Genomic DNA, 24,017 nt, shown 5'->3' on the forward strand with positions numbered 1-24,017 from the left:
TTAATGAGCGACTCCATAAGCGGATAAGCAGGGTCACCTTGTTGAAGTGGCGGTTTTAATTAACATTAATACATCGACAAATAAATAGTCCTGTAGAATCAAGTATTGTTAGAATACTATTGGGTTGTAGTGATTAGCACAGAGTTGTAGAGATGAGTACTGTTAGAATACTGTTGGGTTGTGGTGGTTAGCATACTACAATAGAGTATTGTTAGAATACTGTTGGTGAAAAGACTCCCTAAGTTTATATATATATATATATATATATATATATATATATTTATATATATATTTTATTATTATTATTATTATTATATTGTTTCTAATTTCTCATTTTAATATTTAAATCTGCACAAAGTCCTTGAGGTGAAAGTGCTGTGGATAATGCAGGATTGTTTGGCTCTGCCACCTAACCACCCATGTTTACCTGCTGGAAAACCCTGTAGCTCCAGAGCAGGGGCTCAGACCAGGATAAATTGTTTGCTCACCCTCAGTTCACTCTTTTGTTTATCTCAACCCAGCACTCCAGTGTGTTCTGCTTTGTGTCCGTCTTTGAGTTAACGTAAGTCATCATTTTAATGACCCTCACTATGACTTTTGTGATGTTTATCAGTTTGTAGAGTAGCTCTGCCATCATGTGTAAAGTTAAGGTCTTTGTTGGTTTGGTGTGTTGGAGTCCCATGTGAGAGATGATTAGATGATGTTGGTTGACTTGGGATGTCAAGTATTGTTTAGTTGTACCTTATATAGCCATATGATTTCAGTTTATTGTTGTGAGTTGGGATCTGTACTGATTTACCCCATTTCACTGATTACTCCATTTTCTGTTTGTTTCCTCTTTGATGCAGCACACATACAAGTAAAGAACAAAAGAACAGATGAATCACAGATGGAACTCACAAGTTCACTTGTGTTGCACCGAAACCTGCCATCTCCGTGTCATCACTCCATACCATTAAGCCTTCTGACCGAGGCTCTGCCTGCTCGCCACACACTCACTCTACCTCAACCCACATCGCCCCCTACAGTTCCTTTAGTTGGGTTGTGGAGGTTAGCATACTAGAATAGAATACTGTTAGAATACTGTTGGGTTGTGGAGGTTAGCACACTATAACGTTACAGCACAGGGTAATCCTAATTTTATGGATCAAATTTATTCCAATCCAACTCAAAAGTTTTGAACAACACAAAGGTTTTATCCTGATCAAAACCAAGAATAGATTATGTGATCTAATCCAATTTCAGGATCCTTGTTTCCCTTTGAACAACTTTGAACAACAATTTTCAAGATTTGAAATCCGATAGCCGAAATCCGGTAACTGAAATCCGATAACCGAAATCCAATCACGTTTTTTTGAACAATTGGGCCCAAACAATCGAAACATATGTAAACTAAAAAGCTATGCTACCTCATGTTCATTTTGCTCGGACCCCGTTAAATCACCACTTGCGGTTATATTTATTATTATTCCACCATGGAAGTCTATGGCAGCCCATAGAACCGTCTGGTCAAAAGTTGTGAAATTTGGCACACTGATTGGGGACAGTCCAATAATTAATTTCATCTAGCGCCGCCATTTCGGATTTCATCAAAAACACTTAAAATGTATCAGGGGTCACATATTTTCTCTGATTCCCACCAAATTTGACACAGATCATCTTCAGACCAAGCCTCATTCAGCTCGTGCTTTTCGTCTTCGGAACTATTACCGTTCTCCCATAACAGCCAATCGAAATTTGCGGCGAAGCCGCCAAACAGGAAGTGAGCTCATATCTCAGCAACCCTTGCAGTTATCAAAACCAAACTTAGTAGGTGGACTTATGACCACATCAGGAGGACACTCAAGAAAGTTGGTGACCTTTGACCTGTAGGGGGCACTGTAATTCAGAAACATGCTTTTTGGCCTGTAGCTGCTGTTGTGCTTAGAATTACAATCTACAATGGTGTCTGGTTATACTCTGGAACATCTTTATGTTGACAGATGGCAACTTATGACATCAACATAATTGATTCGGCCGCCATATTGGATTTAATCAAAAACACTAACAAATTTCCCTAGGTCACAAATTTCATCTGCCTTGTCAATGCATTGGTTTCTGTAACAATTGACGGAAGCGTTTGCCCGTAACAGCCAATTGAAATTGGTAGCGAAGCCGCCAAACAGGAAGTGAGATCATATCTCAGCCACCGTGGCATCTATCAAAACCAAACTTAGTATAAGGACTCGTGACCCCATTGGGAGGACGTCCAAGAAATTTGGTGACCTTTGACCTCTAAGATGGCTGCAAATAGCAAAAATGCAAGTTGGCTTGTATTTTTTGACGTGCTAGACATGAAACTTGCTCTGACAGCTTATGGCCATATGTCTGATTGCAGCATTGAGCTAACAGCATTGAGTTGCCGTGGTTACTCCGGCCTACTGCTTGGCCCCCACATTGCTGCTTGCAGCTATATTTATTATTATTATTTTTGTGTGTGGAGTGTGTAAGTGTGGACCAAAAGTCAAATAAATCAAATGTAAAACTTTATAGCTTACTTTACTTGGCTGGCAGGCCAGGATGAGAAAGGGTAGACCAAACCAGACTGGAGCCACTGGTGAATGACCTGTAACACAGATGTAGAACATAAATATACATTACTTTTATCATCAGAAACTGCCAAATATTTAACATTACCAATCTTACACTCCGTTAAAAAATTTGCTTTATATCGGGATCCAGAGAGTGTGATGCTGATCATTTAAGCTCATAGTTCCATTGAAAATCTTCTGGTCTGTGACAAGGCAATGATACTTGACCGGTAGAAACACCTCCGCTCCACAATGAAGCATTTAAAGATGTGAAAAAGTAGTTATAAGAGGCAAAAGTCAAATACTGCCCCTTCTCATTAAATCTTACTCCAAGAAATATTCATCATCATTCAATGAACTTGTTGACGGCGGTATGTCTACATAAAACAAATAGCTTCAGGATTTGTGGCCTTATATTAGATAAAAATTAGCAAAAGCCCGGTTTTGGCACCAGGAAACGTCTGCAAAAACGGACTTTTTATATCGGCTGATCGAAAATCCTTCCCTGCTTATTTTGTGCAGCCACATAGCAGAGCCCATAGTAGGCCAGTTAGCCGACTTCTCGCTAACTTTTACAAAATATAATGGCACTAATCCCGAAGCAGTTTGTTTTAAGTATAAATATTGTTCAAAAAGTCCATTAAATATAAATAAGTTCAAAAAGTCCATTTTTGGAACCAACAAATACATCTGAGCATGCACGACTCACATCGGGCTATGACAGGGAATATCATTATACCGTTAATTAGTTTATCAGCTGCTAACGTTCAAGTCCAAGACAGGTAACGTTAACCAATGTGAAATCGGCCCCCTACCAGAACGAAATGATGTTTAAACACATCCAAAGTAGCCTAGGTTTTCTTTAAGACAGCGCCCGAGTGCATGATCAATAAGAAAAAAAAAACGAGTTTTCCTGTTAACATTATCGTTAGCCAACAAGCTAACGCTAGCTCACGCAAGCCAACTTTTGTTGTTCGCAGGCAAACACATGAAGTTAGCTTAGCTCATTTTAAACGCAATTTTGAGTTAAGTTATGAAACGTTAACAAAGCTCAAATTAGACAGGATTTAGCCCTGTGAAAGGTGAGCTAAATTAGCGTCCGCAACCTAGAAACTAGCTGGTGTGTAACTTGGCAGCTAATATGAGCTAGCACTAGAAGCTACAGCCATCAAGCTGGCCATTAATGTTACGTTATAAGTACTTTTTGATCCCGTGAGGGAAATTTGGTCTCTGCATTTAACCTAATCGGTGAATTAGTGAAACACAAACAGCACACAGTGTACACACAGTGAGGTGAAGCACACACTAATCCCGGCGCAGTGAGTTGTTACAATGGTGCCTTGGGGAGTAGTGAGGTTAGGTGCCTTTCAGCACTTCGCCCAGCCCACTAGTTGGGGCTCGAACCGGCAACCCTCCGGTTACAAGTCCAGAGTGCTAACCAGTGGGCCACGGTTATAACAAATTTCTAATCGGATTATATCAGCAAGCAAAGCTAAGTAAGTAACTTGTGTTATGGAAGTACATTTTCACTGGATAGACTAGGTAACTTCAAAAATAAAGCATATAGGAGCATACTTACAGTGAGCCTTCAGACGCCGCCGTCTTCCACTCCATCAGCGAGAAAACTGAGGAAAGAGCCGTTAGCAGACATGAGAAGCAATTCCACGTTTCAGATAACAGCATTGGTTGCTTTAAAAGTGTATATTTTGTCTTTGAAAATGGTTAAGTTTCAGGAAGTAAACCAGCGTTTGAATTAGGCGTGACTATTAGTGCTCTTTTGTTCTGTCGGCCAATCAGCTGTATGCTAAAAGGAACCTCATGGCTACTTATACTGAACCAGCATGCTGTTTGTTTACAATTGGAATGGAGATGGACAAAGCACAGCAGATTGCAGATGAGCTGAATCGTGGTTGCAGCAATACAGATGTATGGAAGTACTTCTGCGAAGAGCCCACAACAGATTCTGAAGATGAGTGCTCTGATGATGAAGGCGACTGCATTACATTGGAGAACATCCCTAATTTAGAGCTGACCTTAGCCGAAGATAATTACAACGAAGGAAGAATCTCTCGGTCTGGCAGCAGAGGAGCTAGATCGTAAGAAATGAGATGCTATCTCCACATTTACATTTGACGGGGATAAAGACCGCGAAATGGAAAAAATCTGTACCCTTGACTGCAAATGTTATGGAAGAAGAAAGGAAAACTCTCTCCTTGGTACACATTCGTGTAGTCACAAACTTTCTCCAGAGGTTATGTACAACATACTGTAACGTCGGTGTCTTTTGGACTGAGTGCTAGCCTCCCAGAATGCAATGTGTGTGAATGCTGGTTTGTGGAATGTCGGTTTTAGTTAGTGTAATTGCTTTTTCCTTGTCACGTATGTGTTAGCTTGTGTAGTCTTTCTTTACGTTGTACCTCATGTGTTTTGCCCGGTGTATTGTATGTGACTACCCTGTTCGTGTATCGTGCTTGTTTTATTGACTTCCCTTGTGTTTCCTATGTTATGGTGTCTTGGTGTGTCTGTGTCCTTGCTCTCGTTCTCAGCTAATAAACCTTTTGATTGGACAACTGTGTGTGCCGCTATCAAAGCATTACATTGGTGTCAGAAGCGACTTTCAAACATGGCCTCCACCCAGCGAGACAAGCTGGGAATGGAAGACCATACCACTGGGTGGAGGCCCACGCAAGAGGATCCAGAGAGAGCCCTTGTAAGGGCTGCTAAAGAGCTTGAGGCCTTTTATTGTTCCTGCCGCCAGAGGAGAGGAGCTGTCACCTAGACCTGCCTGCTGCCATGGGAGGAGATCTTGCCGGAAGAGGGGCCTGAAGTAGTGGTCGCGGAGAAGACGACGCTGGCCTGGGCGCTGACTCCGCTGCGAGCCGCAACGCGTGAGCAGAGCCGAGGGAGAGCGGCGAGGAAGAGGTTCCTGGACGACGGACGGTTGGCGGAGACGCTGGGGGCAGCGAATTCACGACGGTGGGGCAGCTTCCGACAGAAAGGCTCTCTGAACTCTGAACTTTAAAACTTTTGGGTGCGTGTGAGAGGCACCGTGCTGTGTGGGCGCCCGTTCTAGTTGGCCTGTTGGCCGGCGCCAGAGAGAAAAAAAAAAAAAAGGTTCGCTGTGTTGGGTGATAGCATGAGGCAGAAGAAGGGGGTCAAGCCTTCGTCGCGACCATGACGGAGTGGAGCTGGCCAGGAGCAGAGGAGGACAGCTCTGCGAGGAGGCAGCGCGAGGAGGGACGCCGAAACCGGTAGCTGACGGCCTGAGAGCTCAGCGTGGTCCAGCTGCAGCGGAGCTGGGGCCTGCCTATCCTGGTCTGTGCGACTGTGGAGTGGAGCGACGGAGGTGCAGCGACAGTTGACCCGTGAGTTCCAGTGCTTGGTGCCACAGTCTACGGTAGTAAGGCCATCTAGGGCCCCGTCTGGAGAGGAGGAGTGCCGTGGTGACACGCGGAAAGTGCAGCCTGAGGGCGGCTGCTGAGAGGGAGCTGGTGACGAGCGGGGACGGTCACGTGGCTGCTATCACGCCCGCACTGGATTGCTAGCAGCGTGGCTCCCCGTTGAGTGAGCTCCTGCGGTGTGTGCACCCCACGTGTTGTTGGCGGTACCACAGACTGATGGACTGAGCGAGTGAATGCCCACACCGACGTTATGGCAATGGCTAAGGGAGGGGATAGCTTGCGAGGGGGCTGTGTAACGTCGGTGTCTTTTGGACTGAGTGCTAGCCTCCCAGAATGTAATGTGTGTAAATGCTGGTTTGTGTAATGTTGGTTTTAGTTAGTGTAATTGCGTTTTCCGTGTCATGTATGTGTTAGCTTGTGTAGTCTTTCTTTACGTTGTACCTCATGTGTTTTGCCCGGTGTATTGTATGTGACTACCCTGTTCGTGTATCATGCTTGTTTTATTGACTTCCCTTGTGTTTCCTATGTAATGGTGTCTTGGTGTGTCTGTGTCCTTGCTCTCGTTCTCAGCTAATAAACCTTTTGATTGGACAACTGTGTGTGTCGCTATCAAATCGTTACAATACGCTTGGATTCTCTGGCTGCCGAAAGAGAGTGGCAGGACATAATAATAACGAATAATTGGGCATATCGAAGCAAACAGACGTACTTCAGAGATGACAACATCAACCAAAAAGCTCCCGAAAAAAAGTGTGCTGGACGACTTATTGCATTGGAGGCACTGATGTCTGCAGAACACCAAATGTTTCTTATGGGGCAAGTTATCTACTTTGCGTTTTGTATCCATTCAAAGTGGTTTTATAGCCTATTTTCCTAGTTCGTTTTCATACTTTTTCTTATACATTGTTTTTAGCTAGCTCAGTAGGCCTAATGTCGTTTGCATAATTGTTGGCACCATATTATGTAGGCCTATGTGCAAATGTGATTTCATGTTTGTTTAGTTCATGTGTTAGAAACTTAGCTAACGTAGGCCTGTCGTTAGCTATTGGCACCATAGACTACTAGCCAAAACCCATTACAGATAGTTTCGGTGGGCAATTGATTTGAATAATTTGAGAATGTCTTGTTTTGACTGATGGCAGGGTGCCTTGCATCGTATCACATCCATCCACTTTTTTGCACTTTACCAAATAATACCTGAACTCTCCTGTACCACAGGGTCAGTCCCTGCCCTGTCACCCTTTATCACACAGCCTCAGCACATTTATGTGGACATTGTTTGTTATTTAGTATCTTTTTCATAGTATCTTTATTCTTATTGTCTAGTGTATAGGATCTTTATTCTTATTTTCTATTGGATTCATATTGACTTCCATTTTGCAATCCTGCTTGTTGTATGTGTATGTTATTGGGTCTTCTATTGGGAACTAGATGTGGTTTATACCTTGGATTATGGGATTGTAACATCTTATCCTGTGTATTAATGCATGCTATTCAGGGCATTTTGTAATAAAAGCATTTCCATTTCAATAAAGTACCTTCTAATTCTGATTATGCTGATTATATATAAGTCCATATAAGTCCAGTAAGTTATAAATAAGTCCAGTGAAGTGCCTAATGAAAATAACACTACATCAATATTAACAACACTACAATTCTTTCTGCCCTGCAGGCTAACAGATCCAGGTGTCACAGTGACACCAGGGGAAGGGCTACAAATACCAGATGTCACAGTGTGACATCTGTAGAGGAGGGCTTATCTCAATGAGATGCAAATGAGCACAATTGTCTTTCCTTTGACTCAGATGAGGTGAGAATTTGCAAATCTATTAGGCCAGTTTTCTCAGTAAAAGGTTTTCAGAGGGGTATACATTAAAATGACCACAACTTATTAAAATATTATCAGATCTCCATGAGTGAGACATCATTGGATAGCTTTGAAACTACACTTTCAGAATCTGTGAATAACTCAAAATGTCTCTGGGGAGACGTGCCTGGTTTTCCCACGCCTGGTCACATATACACACGCACACACACACACACAGGCACGCACATACTATCGGTATCGGCAATTAGAACGGCCGATACATCATTACAAATTAAGTAGGATTAAAGGAAAACCAAATATTCATCATCATTTGTACATCATACATTTGTACAGTGGGTCCCATTTAGAAGTGGCCACTTCATTCGCGCTTTCTGTGATTCACGCAGCTGGGTGAAATGTATTACAACTTTTCGCCAAGAGGTGGCAGCTTAAGTCCGCTTGATACTGTAAGCCAGGTGTTTTCAACCAGTGGTCCGTGAGGACATTGCTGGTGGTCCCTGACCATGGTATTTTGTCATTGACATGGTATTTTTCCCCACGAACAATAACGGACGCAACTCTCAACTTGGCCTGTTAAAATGTGATCAGTCTAGTGACGCATTTCATGAAGGCCCTTTTGGACATGTCAGTTTGTACCACTGGTTAGATGTAAAACTGCATTTTGTTTTAGACTATTGGTATTTAATTTGTGCATTGACAATAAAGTTGAATATCATATGAACTAAAGATGACAAAAATCGTGCATATACATATGTAGAAGAAGAAACATTCACAAAAATCCATGGCATGACCTCTCTTCTTGATAGCTGTTGAAAACTGCAGCATGGAAATGGCAGGGATTGTTTTGTTTGTTAATAAATAAATAAATAAATAAATGTAAAACTGATAATTTCTACTTTCCCCAAATACAATGTAGCCTACAGGTGTACATGACCTTTCATCGGTCCAGTTGCAATGGATAAACTGCCCTACTTGTGATTGTTTCGAGATTTTAAAGGTTTTAGAACAATGATACACATTTTTTGGCTAGTACAAATCTATTCACCTTCGCAGCGCCAGTAGGCTACTTGCTGTGCGGCCCGCACACACACACACACACAGGCATGCCAAACAAGCATACACAAAAGTTTCAAGAGTGGGGGATGGAGTAGAAGATGGATACAAATTGATTAGTGTGATTTATGTTCACAGAACGGATGTCATATTTTGTACCGCTATGTGGTACATCTAGTTTTGTGTTGTTTCAAATTGACCATGGAGATGACTGAGGAAGACAGCCTGAATATCAATGGGAACAGTGGAATTAACACGACTTAAACTTTGTCTGGGATTGCATTTATACAGCCAGGTTGTTGACATAAATAAAAAATAAGACAAAGTTCTTTTCCCTCTCTATTGTGTTTGTAGCCTAGCTTATGTTTATTAGTTGAGCTGTTGGGAAAACGTTACGAACTTCAGCCTGGGTGAACCTATGTGTGGCAAATGTGTAGCAAACAGATTTTCAGGAATTACCAATCACATTTTACATACATATAAAGCCGGTGTTGCACCAAATTCTGTGACCTGTCGAATTTTGTGACTCTACAGGGCACTGTTTTATTGGAGTCTATGAATGTACTGAGCTTTACTGACACACTGATGAGGCAATTCTGTTATGTATGTAATTCTTCTAATACACTTTGCACATCTTTGAAACATGCAACATTGTCTGGGTGTGGGTGTATTACTCCACAGGCCTGCCTGTGTATCTTCGCTCTCTATCTCTATAGAGTAGAGCTAAAGCCTACCCCACCACTCCAGTGAACAGGTGGACTTCAGCAGGACAGGTAACATATTTTGATAGGCCTACTGTCAAATCGGTGAATCAGGGCCTTGTGATGACCGCCCTATAATGCTCCATCCCAAGTCTGTCTTCACAGCATAAGGCTCTTCATTTCCGCCGAGAATGACTCGTTTTGGTGCCATCGCTCTGGAACAGTTATATCCTATTAAGAGGCCTACTTCACAATTCATCAAGGGTGGAATTTCATTAACTACTTCTGAAAGATGAGTCCATTGTTTGGCTGTCTCACAAGTAGGACAGTGACTACGATTTACAGGAATGTTATTCTGAAATTCTCTTGCTTGTGATAACTGTATCTATTCCACTCATAGTAGTCAGTTTTAATTTCACAGGACTCCCTTTGGTGTTCAGACAGGTACTCACCTCTTGGTCAATGAAGGTTGTATCGCTTTGAGTATCGAGCAGAGCATAGACAAGCTTCTCAACACCAGGCTCGTTTGTTGATGACAGCCATACAGGTATTATCATGGATGTGTTGGATGACCCTTCACCAGATACACTGAGTGATGTTGCTGTGGTAGCTTGGTTAATGCCGTGGTGATGTGATACAGGTGTAAACTTCTCTCTACTGTAGGTGGTATCATGAAGAGCAGTAGGATGTTTACCTTTGCAAGTATCACAGACATGACGATGACGACACTCCTTTACATTGTGACCTGGCTTCAGGCATCCATAACAGAGTTTTTTCTCCTTTACATAGATCCGTCGTTCATCCAATGACATCTCTGTAAGGTTGGGACATGAATGAAGCTGATGTTTATCATCTTGACAGAGATTACATGGAGGCTTTGTTCTGTTCTCAGGTGATCCGTTGCTCTCTCTCTGTGTGATACTGTAGAAGTGGCAAGTACATTGGCTCTGCCTCTTGTAATTTCTTGAGGACGCTGACGCTCAATGGTAGAATCTGAGGAACGGACCGCAAATAAAGATGTAATAGGATTACATGCAATTTCTGCTTTAGTTGACACAAATTTAGCAAAATCCATGAAACTGGGGAACTCTTGTCTCTCGCTCAAACTCTGAGTGACTTGTCGATTCCAACGAGAAATTGCCCAGTCTGGTAGTTTATGGATGAGCTTTCTATTTTCTTCACAGTCATTAAGTATCTCGAGACCTTTGACATGAGGCATGGCAGCTTGGCAAGCATTGAGGAAGTCTGAAAACTTTCTGAGTCCATCTGCATCCTTTGGTTGAATCTTTGGCCAAATGGTGAACTTCTCTCTAAAGGCTCTTTGAATGGAGAATGGCTGGCCGTAACGCTGATTCAATTTGCTCCACGCTGTCTTGGTAGGCTTCATTGTCATTTCGATAAAAGGTGCCCTCTAGAACCTGGCGTGCTGAACCACTGACATATCTCTTCAGATAATACAGTTTTTCAGCTGGAGCGATGGATCTTTGGTCAATTAGTGAAATAAATGCTGCCTTCCATTCAATTAATTGCATAGGATCACCACTGAAAATGAATGGTTCTGGAACTGGAAGCCTGTTCAGCGCTAGACTGTCTTGGAAAACCTGAGCAACTCGTCTTCTTAATTCAGTAGATGGTGTTATGAGCTCTCGTATGTCAGAGAGTATGCTTGCATTATGTCTTCCCTACCTTTATTGAGTTCATCAATGAGTGGCCCCAGCTGATTTTCTGGGATGAATGACTTCAGTTGATGTCTAGATGTGCATACTTGAATCTTCCATTTTTCATACATAGCCGAGTAGTCTTTTTGTCCTTTTCTTGGCCTCTTCATTTTGAAGTGCAATCATCTTTTCTGTGGGATTCCATGTACGTTCAGAGCGGCGAAGACCCTCTGGTGGCTCATCATCTCTCTGAAGTTGTACCTGGTGATCATTCAGACTTTGTTTTGTTTGCATTACTTGCCTCCATAGGAGTCTTTCAGATGTTTCTGCGTCTGGATGAGGTATTTTCTGCAAGTCCTCTGTTCCATGTTGGACACAAGCCATCTGTTCTTCCAACTCCTTTACACCATCTAATACTGACATTATGACTTTTCTCAATTAGATAGAGAGAAAACCCTTAATAGTATCGAAGTATCAATAAAACACTGTTTATCTATATATTGTTATTATATTATCACCATAAAATGAAAGCATTTAAGTATTACGTAAACTCTCTGATTACTGATAATGTGAAAATTAATACAATGGAAAATATGCAAACAAGAAAACATGCAGAAATTGTTTTCAATTGCAAGAGTCATTTTCTTTTGTGAATGCAAATCAGTATACGCGTGTGAGTGTGTGCGTGTATGTAATTGTGTAAGCGACAGATCCTTCCCAACAGTGCCGTTACGCTTGATTAAGGAGGAGAGCCGTTCTTTCTTAATCCGAAATATGAATCCGTTGCCTGATGCCCTGAGGACGGCCCTGATGACAGTCTCCCCAAAGTGGGAGTAGATGGGTGAACGGGAAACAGAGTCCAGACGCCTGAGCTGTCTAGACGTTGCCACATAAAACCTCTGTGGAATATGCAACAATGGAGACTTTCAGTCTTCAATTTTGGTGTTATTCACTTGCACACTGACAGTCTTGCATAAGCCATACAATTTCTATTCGCATTAACCCCCAAGCCTTATGACAAGAAAACAACCACCTAGCAAGCCCTGTGTGTGGGTGTACATTTTTAAAGTCATTCAAATTGTGAACAAAAGGAAATCTCAGAGAGGCTATATTGCTATATTGCCATTTTGAATTACAGCGTAGAGATGGGACTGAGTGGGCTCCTCACTTCACCTGCACAAAGTAATAGACGACAGCCAGAGGCACGATGACTGCTAGAAAAATTGGGGTGGCCAGACAGATCACAAACAGGGTGCCATATCCTGACGGGGAGAGAACCAGACTTTACAGAGTGACAACATGTCACATGGTGATGTGACTAGGGATCAGAAAACTAGCAATCTGTAGACACTCTGAATGATCATGCTCAGGCTGCCTCATGATGGGGGTAAGACTGATGATGGAAATATTTTATTTTTTAATTATGATAATTGTGAGTAATAATTAGTCTAAAAATAATGATTATAGTGTCATCTTAATGAACACCCCCCTCACCACTATCATTAGTGCAGTATTGTAATTAAAGTTAATTACCTTTTTGTTATGCATAAAAACCTGCAAGTGCCCTGTTTAAAAAGTCTCTTTTATCTTGCACTTGACACTATAATCATTACTTTGCACATCACAGTCAGCTTAGTGCTGTCGTGCACGCAGGGTCCATCAGGATTTCAGGGGTCCAGATCCCGTCACACCTTAGAATCCCCAGGGAAAGTGTCCCCAAACACATCTCTTTCTCTCTCTCTCTCTTTTCTTCTACCTTGGTAAACCGGTTGACCACTCTGCCAGACGGTGTGGTGTCGAAGAAAACCATGGGCACCTGCAACACGTTGACCAGCAGGCGCGTGTGTAGGATCCGAGACGCCAACACTGATCCGTCTGCCCAGGAAGATGAAGATCCCTAGTGGAAAATCACAGCAAAGCTGCAGAGGTTAGAAGGCTGTTTGGGGCACATCATCTTGGTAGATGAAAAGGTGATAAAGAGGAATTCAGATACAGCAGGATAATACAGAGTAAATCTGAATTAATCAAGAAAGCTGATAAAGAGTTGTATAGCTGCAAAGTAGTCTAAAATGAATGGCTCTTCGGCATACTGCAGTATACTTTGTTTATCATTAACTCTCTCTTGCACCCTAAAGTGTACTGTACCCTGTGCTACGCCAAGAGCACCGAAGACCCCCACTCTCATGTCTCTCACACTGGCAGGGTACATCTGGTTGAAGTACGTCACTGCGTCATTGGTCCATGCACTCAGCCACAGGTTGAAGCCAATGAAAGCGATGTTCTGGATGAAGTATATCAGGAAGACCAAGAAGGAGAAGCACCAGCCCATGGCCCGCAAGTACTGCAGGTAGACTGAAAATTTCACCTGTTTGGAGATTAGAGAAACCAGGGCAGAGAGTTCACTTGGTTAGTTGCAGAGAGAAACCCAGAACAGATCCAGAGAGACCATAAATTAAAAAGTAATTATGAAAGAAAAAAAAAGTAATTATGTAAGGAGTTTGTTTTCATATTTTACATTTATTCCAGTTTTTCTATGCCATGCACTTCAATCATATTCCTTTTTTTCAAGACACATCACAAAGTAGGGGATAACAACATACAGTTCCAGTTTCCATAGTTTCTTTCTCAATCAATCTCTGGCCTTTTTTGGTCTCATCTGAGGTATTTTTAGCCCGAACAGAGTTGTTTTTCCACAGCCGGATGCTGAAACACATACACATTAGCATGGCATTAAATTACACCAAAACAAACACCAAAACAAACTATACCATGGAACTATTCTATGGAACTGGAGAATGTGAGGAAGTACCACCCTATTCCCTTCAATGGCCAATACTAGGCTAGCTAATTCAACCAAAAATATACTCAGGGGGCTACTGCCATCTTTAAAAATGACATCTAACATGTGCTTACGTCTGGTCACATTTTCACAAAAAGCCAATTAGGTGCCACATTATAGATGGTCACAACAGTTTATCCACCAATCCACACAGACAACATACTTTTGTATCCATCAGTAATGTGGCACCTAATTCAGCTTATTCAGGCGGCGGCCATTGTAAACTAAAACGAGGTTACGGGGTACACAAACCATTCAGGATTATTGTGTTCTATGCATTCGCCAGTGGTGAAAATGCATTAATGATATAGTCAGTCAGTGTACCTTGTAGCCTCATTTTGGTTTACGCAATGGCCGCCACCTGAATAAGGTGAATGTCAAATGGCATTTTTAAAGATGGTGGTGGACAACTGGGATGCTAACTGGCTGAAGCTAGTCCTCTAAATCCATTGACCCCCTAACCTATACAGAGTGCATAACATTGAAATGTGAATTTGACTCCAGCTGCTTTCTTTACAATTTGCCTCTGGAAGGAAGGAACCTTAAAGGGAAACTTCAGTTTTTTTTAACCTGGGACCCAATTTGGACCCATTTTTAAAATTTGGACCCAAAAAACATTGCCCAAAGAAAAATAAAGATGCTTCCCTTCAAGACTGAACGTCTTAATATGATTTGTGATCTAAAAGGGTTCCATTTTCCCTGACATTTCAAAAGCTTTCCATGACTTCAAGGACGCTTAATGAAATTTACACAACCTTTAACAACATACAGGTACTCCAACTCTCCTTCCATGATAATTTTAGAGGGCAGTACACTGTAAACTGATCTTAGGCGAGCATTCACTCAGAAAATTGCTCTCCTTCATCCTGCACTGTTGATCATCATAGCAGGAGCTGTTGGCAGTCTCATGTTGTCACAGGCTGTTTTTGATGACAGTGACAATCATCAGCAACACAGTTTATTTCTGTGGTAGGCCCTTTATTTAATGCTGGTAGCAGGCCATTTCTTATCAACCTTGGAACTCTATATTGGAGGAACATACAGTCTGTTGTTCTGAGCTGGGCAAAAACTATATACATTACCATATATTGAGTACTTGGTGTTGTAGGCAAGTTAGACTCAGATGCGGAGAACAAGTCCAGTAGCAAAATCTAGGTACAAAATCCAAGTCAAAACACAGTAGGACAGAGTAGTAGTACAGAGGCAAACAATCCAAAATCACAAATCCAAGAATCGTAGTCAGGGCACACAAGGTCAATAATCATTCAATGTGGTTTAACAATTTGTTTTCTAACAAAGCTCAGTATGTTCAGAACAAACAATACCTCACGCTGTGGCAAGTAAAACAGAGTTTTTATAAAGCCTGCGGTTAATTAGTTAACAGGTGACAGGTGATTAGTACTCTGGTGAAGTGGAGCAGGACCGGAATGGCCGTAAACGACGCAGCTGACGGGACAGAGAGGGTCTTGGTGTCCTTCATCACTACTCTTCTTGAATGGTCTCTCAGTTTGTGGTGACGGCCTGCTCTAGGCAGATTTGCACATTTGCCATATTCCTTACATTCCTTATGGATTTAACTGAACTCCAGGGGATGTTCAGTGACTTGAACAGTCTTTTGTATCCATCCCCTCACATGCTTTTCAATAACCTTTTCTCGGAGTTGTTTGGATTGTTCTATCTTCATGGTGGAATTATAGCCAGACATAATGACTGACCAGTGACTAGACCTTCCAGACACAGGTATCTTTCAGGGTTGTGCACAATCAAATTGCAATTCTGCTTCCTGTTTGCTACCTCAATTGAAATGCAAGTGAAATTCAAGAATTGAATTGGAATTTAAGAGCCAGTTTCAATTAAATTCTGGAATTATGCAAGCCTGGTATCTTTATATTACTATACTATACACATTCACTGCACTCAGGCAATCTCCATTTCACTAATTGTGATACTACTAGCAACAATTGGCTGGACCACTGTTGATTTAGGTCAGTCTTAAGGAGGGTGAATATTTAAGGAATCGCTTATTTTGCATTATATATTTTATATTAGATATTTTTAATTAATTAACATTATTTTACAAATTAAATTGATCAAGATTCCATTTCCAAGGGGAAATATCCAAGGGGGGGTAAATACTTTTTATAGGCACTGTAAAATGACAATTCAGCATTGACCTTATAGTTTCTTGCCACACAGGCACATTAAAGAAACATCAACAACGTCCCCTCGCTAGGTGTGAGTCCACCCGTGCTTTAACCTTTTTGTTCAGACCTATGCCGTGTGGCATCCAGGCTTAGTACTAGGGGGCTGGTAGTGTCAGACACAGTGTCAGATTTTGTAAAAATCGTTAAAAATATACTTTGTTGTGGTCTCCACTTCATGTCATTCTCACTCCGAGCCAAGTGTTTACGACATCAGCCATACAGCTTCCTCCAGAATTATTGGCACCTTTACTAAAGTTGACTAAAATCAGGTATAAAAATAATCTTTTGGTGATTTATTGTAATCACACAATGAAAACAATGAGGAAAACCTTGAAGGGAAGCACATTTATTCTGAGAAAAAGGAAAAAGACATAAATATTTTAAAAAAAAACACGTCGCCCACAATTATTGGCACCCCTACAAAATATTTAGTTAGCTACTAAGCGTGTCGGAAAGGTGAAATCACGTATTTGAGTAAGGCGGGTCTTGGTGTGGCCATATTAGGATCCGTAAATACGCGTCCTGGCCATCGGAATTGGTCCAAATAGCCCAAAAGGGTTCACTAAAATATTGGTGGAAATGAAGAGTTTGGTTCCAAAACGATATATCTACATTTTTAAAAACATTATTAAGTCATGTTGTTTAATTATTTCAGCTATAACATTAAAATATAAAATAAAATTGCAGCTGTGTTGTTTTGATTGAGTGATAATGTAAAAAAATATTTCTGAAAATTCATTAAAATTGAGAATATAGCTTTTTGGAACCAAACTCTTCGAATATTGATGGTGACTAGTCACCATGGTTCCTATCTAAACTTACACCCATGTACACGGTATCATGAACCCCAAGAAAAACCTGAACATTTCCAATGGAAATCTGTCAATCTCTGCCAAGACACTATAAGTGGGTCATGATTGGATCATTTATCAGGTCAATGAACCAAAACAAACGTCCAGATCAAAACAAAAATGGTTTACTGAACACAAAATCAAGCTTCAGCCATTGCCATCTCAGTCCCCTGATCTAAACTCCATAGAAAAACAGAGGGGTGAATGAAAGAGGAGAATGCTCAAGCGTGGACCTAGGAATCTGGATGATCTGGGAATATTTTGTAAAGATGAATGGTCTTAAATCCCTTGGTTTGTATTCTCCAACTCTATGGGATGCCATTACGGAATGTTACAGAATATTACGAGCTGTTTTATTGTCAAAGGGAGGATTAAGAAGTAATTACAAGCAGGGGTGCCAATAATTGTGGGCAATGTGTTTTTGTTAAAAAAATATTTGTCTCTTCATATTTATATCTTAAAAAATATATGTTGTGTGTGTGAGAGAGATGTGTGCGCGCGCGCATGTGTGTGTGAGAGAGAGAGAGAGAAACCAACCTGCCGTTGCGCTGAGCATGTCTCTGGCTGTGCCGCAGACTGTTTTCCCTCTTCAGGATCACAGACACCACATCTTCAGGGGGAAATGTCTGATTGGGGGTCCTGAGCTTCAGGGACCATGTCCACCTCCACATCTGAAGGTTCATCTGATTATAGGACACACAGGTGCACACATGCAGGTAAGGTACATACACTCTGAAATGAGTGAAAAAGGCTCAATTATAGTTGAAATTTACATTTGACAATGAGTTAAAAAGTAGGCCTACAAGACATGAAAAGGGCTTTTGTGCCCCTTCTGTTACAGAGTAGTACATTTGATTTTCAATTGATAGTGAAATACTTAATAAAATATAACTCTAGGGATATAACATATACTTGGGTGGGTCTATTGATGACAAAAAGGTTTCCCATGTTTGATACAAGGAGCCAACCTGCCAGTAGTATCAGGAAGCAAACTTGGGTGGAAAGTAAGTAGGCAACTATATATAATCCTAGATATAAGCCCCATGTCATTACCTCACCATACAATGTATATGTTATTCTATCGGTAGTTGTGAGGTACTCCTCTGATGAACATCATAATACAACTATTTTCTTAATTTAGTTGTTTGACAGAACCCTATATCTGCCTCATTTGTTCAATCTGTTAATCCACTTCTGGTCTTTTCAACATTAAGCAACTATAATTGCAGTAATCAAATGACAAGGACACACACAGCGTTGTGCCTGAACGCGTTCATTGAACGATAGTTCATGAACTCGTTCATTATTTGGGCGAACGAGTTCAGTGAACTGAACGTGTATTACTTACTGCCTGATGAACGTTACTCTGAACTCGTTCATTCAGGTGTCTGTGAACGGCATGCTCTCTCAGTTTAACTTTGTTCAATAGGGTGCCAGATTTCTATAGAGCCTTCCAGGCGAAACCCCGGCTAAAACATACCGTAAACAGGCCTTAATATGTAGCCAGCGTTTCTCAAATTATGGGCCGCAGACTGGCACTGGTCCGCACCGTGGACACTGCTTGTCTGCGGAGCCACGGAGTGAAATTATGCCCGATGCTTCGTCTGATAATTTGCTGCGCAATTGATCAAGGCACCGCATACCGACAGAAAAAGAAACAAACGTTTCTGCATCAGGAGGAAATATTTGCTAATTTGGTATCATCAAACAGAGGCACACAATAAAGTGGTGGAACGTTCATTCAATGCATGCGCACGTCTGCGCGAGACACTCAACCACTCAATAACGTTGGTAGCAAAGCACCGCTTCAACCTGTTGGAAGGCTATTTAACTAGATGTACCGCAGAGCGGTACAAAATATGACCACCGCCCAGTCCAGCACATTTTTATCCACAAAAATAAGTCACGTTTGTCAAATTGTGTTCATTTCCTACTTTGTTCCTTTTTTTCGTTTGTAATTGAGTGTGTGCAGAGTGTGTGGTTGTTTTTGTGTATATGTGTGCTTCTGTGTTTGTTTATTGAGTGTGTGTGCCTGCATGTCAGTTAGTTTTTTTGTGTGTGTGTTTGTGTATGTAGGTGTGTTTGTATGTGTGGGTGCATGTGTGTGTGTGTATGTGTGTTTATGTGTTTGTGTGTGTGTCGTGTGTGTGCATGTATGTGTGTGCGCATGTGTAGCGTGCTATTCAACCACTTTACCAATAACCTAGCCCATCTGTTACAATAATGCATACAGAACTGGTTCCTTCCTTCAAAATACTGTAGGGGACTAGTGAATCACCATAACTTAACGATGTTAGCAAACATCAAATGTATAGCCTACCATCTACTCTTTGCGATAAGTGCCATGGGATCTTTAACAACCATGGTGAGTCAGGAACTCAATTTACCATTCATGCAAAGGAAAACATCTGCAGTACAGTGTCCCTGTCACTGCAATAGGCGCATAATAAAAGGTAATATAATAAAAGGTTAATTACTTGTTGTTTGTTTGCAATAAGGTCAGTCTAAGGATAAGCAGTCGTGAATCGTGATCGCAACACGCTACTTTTTCCCATGATGGCCTAAATCAAGCTGTGAGACCACCTTGGCCAGTTGTCTTCTTTTGAATTAATGAAGGCTTGATTGCAAAACTACTGCGCATTTGCCGCTACACATAATGTTTGCTTGCAAAGCTTAAAGTTGAGAAACGACAACAGTTCCCTACCCTATGTAGGCATATTTTAATGCGCGGTGCATAACGCCGCCGCTATGAGTGCTAACTGGAGAAATTTGCCTTCACCTCAAGTTCTATCATTTTTAGCAAAAGATGAAACCATGCGATTTCAAATGCAATTGGCCTGTTCTACGCCATTTCTTTAGGTCTAGGCCTACTTTAGCCTACATGTCAGCTCACAATGAATGTAGGCCTATTTTAGAAGTCGTCTTTTATTGCAAAGCCAGCTTAAGGTCGAAAAGTCGTGGATCGTGATCACAGCACGCCTGCATATCTTCATGATGACCTCACATTAGATGACAGAAGGGGAGAAATTTTGTTTTGAGTTTTTCCACTGTCTTCGCCTCATGCGAGTGGCGTTGTAAAATCTTAGGGCTTAGGGCTGAAACAGGTCGAAAAACATGATAGGGCTAAAGTCTTACAACATCCAGGATGCTATGGTGTTTTATCGTGATCTGATAACGATAATGTGCCGCAACCATTTTTCGTGATGTGATCACCCCCACCCTACCCTAGGCCTAATTGGTCACGTGTCTCTCTTCGAGCCACCGACCACCGTCTCGCGAAGCAGGTAGGCCATGACTTCACATGGTGCTCTGAATTTTGATTAAAATATGACAAATTTGTTATTGATTTTGTGACATAAAATTGTGTAAGAGTTTGATAAGTATTGATTAACTTGTCTTAAAAAAAAAACTTAAAAAAAGTGAATGATAGGCTTTGTTTTCAACCGTTTTCAACCCAGCCTCTCCTTAACCCATGCAAGGCTAAAACCTGCATGGTCATAGCCTATGTTAGTATCACTGTCCTGAAAGTTGCCCTCACTAAATATAGAGTGCAGGCATAGGCTAACATACTCTGTCTTACGTTTAGATATTAAAGTAGGCTAAGTTACCTTCATTTCTTATAAATATCTCATGGTGCTGGATTTACAGTTGAATTGCTACTTTGACCTAGGCTGCCTTAGGCCTATTTCTTAAAGGGATCCCTGGCTTCTAAGACATGTTTGCCTTATAAAATTGACTTTGTCGTCAGCCACATAAACATGATTTAAACACACTCAAAATGCATTTGGTTTTCTTAAAAGTTTACAGATTCCTTTCACTCGTAAGCTGCCATCTAATCAAGGTCCAGTCAAGGCGCATCAAAATGTTTCAGCTTACAGTCTCTGCAAATGAAGAGATTTTATAACATTACAAAAAAAGCATTTTTGTGTTTTTAAATCATGTTAGATAGCTGAAACCAATGTCAGTTATTTATTTATTTATTTATTTTTTGCAGATTTGTTGTTGGATACTTTTCCAGATTTTGTCAACTCTACTAAGGCATTTTGCTAACTTTACCAAAGGCACTTTTAAGAGCCAAACTCTCTCTCTCATTATACATCTCTCACTCACTCACTCTCTCTCACTTCCTGTATCTCTCTCAATTGTTCACTTTCTCTCTCTCTCCCTATACATCCACCTCTCCCTCCCTATAAAAAACATCTCTTCCTATATCTCTCACTCGCTGTCTCTATCTCTCCCTATACATCCATCTCTCTCTCTTTTCCCTTTCTCTTTCTCTCTCGAGCGCTGTCATCACCATGAGACGCGTAATTAATCCTGATGCCAATTTTGAAAACTCGATATTTTTAGCACAATAAACACACAGGTCTATCGCTTGCTGTGGTTGGCAAAGTAAATAAGTACTTTTAAGTCCATTCGCTTTGAAATCTGTGTGAACTTTGCCTTTCTTAGGCTTGGACAGCACCATGTTGCTGCTGCTGTAACTGTATGGAGTGTGTCACACTGCGAGAATCTGTGAGACGTGTTTGTCATCATGGAGATGACCTACTGTATACCTTGGTCTATGAGCTTGGGTGTGCCACAGCTGATTCGTGCAGATATGTATATATAGATATTTTGAAATCTGCCCCTTTGAACCCCCCACCCACTACTAATACTTGATGCAGTACACATGGGAAGCAAAGTGATATGGAGAATGGGACCAGTCTTAACTTGCATAATTTGTATGACAACTTCAGGGCGAATGCTGTAATGCCATCCAAATCCTGTTCATTTCCATGGATAATTTATTGCAATTCTGCAAACACTGCAATACTACAATTAATGGATAAATTAATTCCAAATTATGCAAATTACAACCAGTAGCAGCCAAGTATTATTTCATTCACTAGGCCTATGGATGACAAATCAGTCATAGGGCACTCAACATTTCTAGGTTCACTAAGGGGCCATATGGGGAGTCCTGAATGGACTAATTGTCAATTATGAGGTGGAAACCTTGAAGTCCATCCAAACGCATCACATCAATGGCTCTGACAGGGTAGCATTATTATTCTTAGATTTGAAGAAGTGGCTTCCCAGCATATCAGTCTACGGTTTTGGAGAAATCATGACATTATGCTGTTGATCTAAATTCATATTGTCTTTGCAGAAAGAAACATGGAACTCTTGGAGGCTTTGGATGTGCCTGGGATGACCACGGCTTCATCTTCCACTTCCACTTCCTGGACTCTTAGGCAGCAAAAGGCTGCACAAAGATGGAAAGAGCCAAGGCCTTTCCATCTGCAGTGTCTCCTGCAGACCCATAATGTGGGCCATCCTTTGTGCAGCCATTGCAACGAGGCTGCTGTTATTAGGTGGAAGTCATTCATGTCTGGTTCATGTTGTTTCTTAGAAAATGCTACATGGTAGTTATTGTTTGTTAGTGGTGTAGCCTTGGTCCATTTAACTGGCTAGTATGTGAGACATGCCTGTTCTTGGCACTCAGTTGTCTTGCGTATTCTGGTGGTAACGGATGAACCAGATGAATTTTTTTCCATTCTAAGGTAAAAAGCTATTATTAGAATAGAGTGAATCAGAATTGTTCATGTTGACGTCAACTCACTTAACCTTGTCAGACCCTCAACACCTCTCTCCATCAGTGATATCTATTAGTAGTGTTGATGAGAATTCACCCAGTTGATCTGTAGTTGTAAATGTGCTCAATGAATACCGATCTTGCATACAGTAAATATGTATGCCATATGATGAATGACGGTCTTAAAATTGAGCCAAGTTTTTTCTCTCTGATACCCTACTAGATGCAGAGACTGCCTTCCACTGCAGTGGTTTTGTGGAAGCTGTGATGTGCAAGGGCACCAGCAATTAGTCCTGCACAATAGAGAGTCCATCCATGAGGGCTTCTTTAAACCCATCTCCCCCAGCACCATAATTGTCAAGGAAGATGTTGTGGAGATACAAGCCCTCAGTTATATTATATACTTTAATTACTCTTTCTGCTGTTAAAGAATGTGTTTGTGTTGTATGTATGCTGCTGCTGAGACCTTGAATTTCCCCTGGGGATCAATAAAGTATCTATCTATCTATCTATCTATCTATCTATCTAAGGGGCCATATGGGGAGTCCTGAATGGACTAATTGTCAATTATGAGGTGGAAACCTTGAAGTCCATCCAAACGCATCACATCAATGCAGACATCCCAACTTGCAAAAAGTCATTTCAGGGAGGCATCACACCCCAAAAAAAAAAAAAAACTTTAGCCTATACAATAATGTCAGTACAACAAATAAGGAAGGCCTATAGATTTTGAAAATAAAATTTCATTTTGTAGTTTGCCTTTTCATGTAGCCTTGGCAACTAACCATCTAGTAGGCTATAGGCCTGAATAATATGCACATGAATTGACACTTGTTAAACTCACCTCAACATGTCTTTTGCAATCATTTAACCTGCTGTGGGCAATGCTAAAGTCACTGTTTACAAACAGTGCAGCGTGCAAGACTAGGTCCATCATTATGTTTTACTCTTATGAGACAAGGGTAGCCTACACTTTGAAATGGGTCTTACATTGTCCTTATTTTGAGGCACTGACTCTACCATGACGCTCCTGTTTCTACTGAACTGATTAATTAAGTTCGGGAGAAAAGACATAAAAGCCCGCCTACACTGAAAACTGATTGGTTGATTTAGCGAAACAGGCCAATCAGGATGCTCTCTGTCTTTGATGCGCTCAGACACACACGCACCACCTCTCTCTCTCTCCCCTCGTGTGCGCGCTACACTCAGATGCACACGCGGTCTCGCATGCGCGCTCTTGATCGCTCACTCTAGATTCCGGGAAATTTTATCTAATTTGCAGGCGTCAGGGAGCCGCTATCAATATGCGGGAGACTCCCGGAACTTCCGGGAGA

General features: G+C 41.3%; 1 protein-coding gene across 1 annotated transcript; it reads right to left on the reverse strand.

The window, feature by feature from the left end:
- Positions 1 to 5,345: 5,345 nt before the first annotated feature.
- LOC125311289 (ATP-binding cassette sub-family C member 2-like) lies at positions 5,346 to 15,218 on the reverse strand. Its single transcript, XM_048269184.1, is given in 8 exon segments — positions 5,346 to 5,581; positions 5,831 to 6,058; positions 11,945 to 12,110; positions 12,385 to 12,473; positions 12,901 to 13,108; positions 13,340 to 13,576; positions 13,812 to 13,914; positions 15,133 to 15,218. Coding segments are annotated over 7 exon segments (1,179 nt in total). The 5' UTR covers positions 13,827 to 13,914; positions 15,133 to 15,218.
- Between the last annotated feature and the right edge of the window lie 8,799 nt (positions 15,219 to 24,017).

Source organism: Alosa alosa, chromosome 18 (genome assembly GCF_017589495.1).
Source record: "Alosa alosa isolate M-15738 ecotype Scorff River chromosome 18, AALO_Geno_1.1, whole genome shotgun sequence".
Taxonomy (NCBI): Eukaryota; Metazoa; Chordata; class Actinopteri; order Clupeiformes; family Clupeidae; genus Alosa; species Alosa alosa.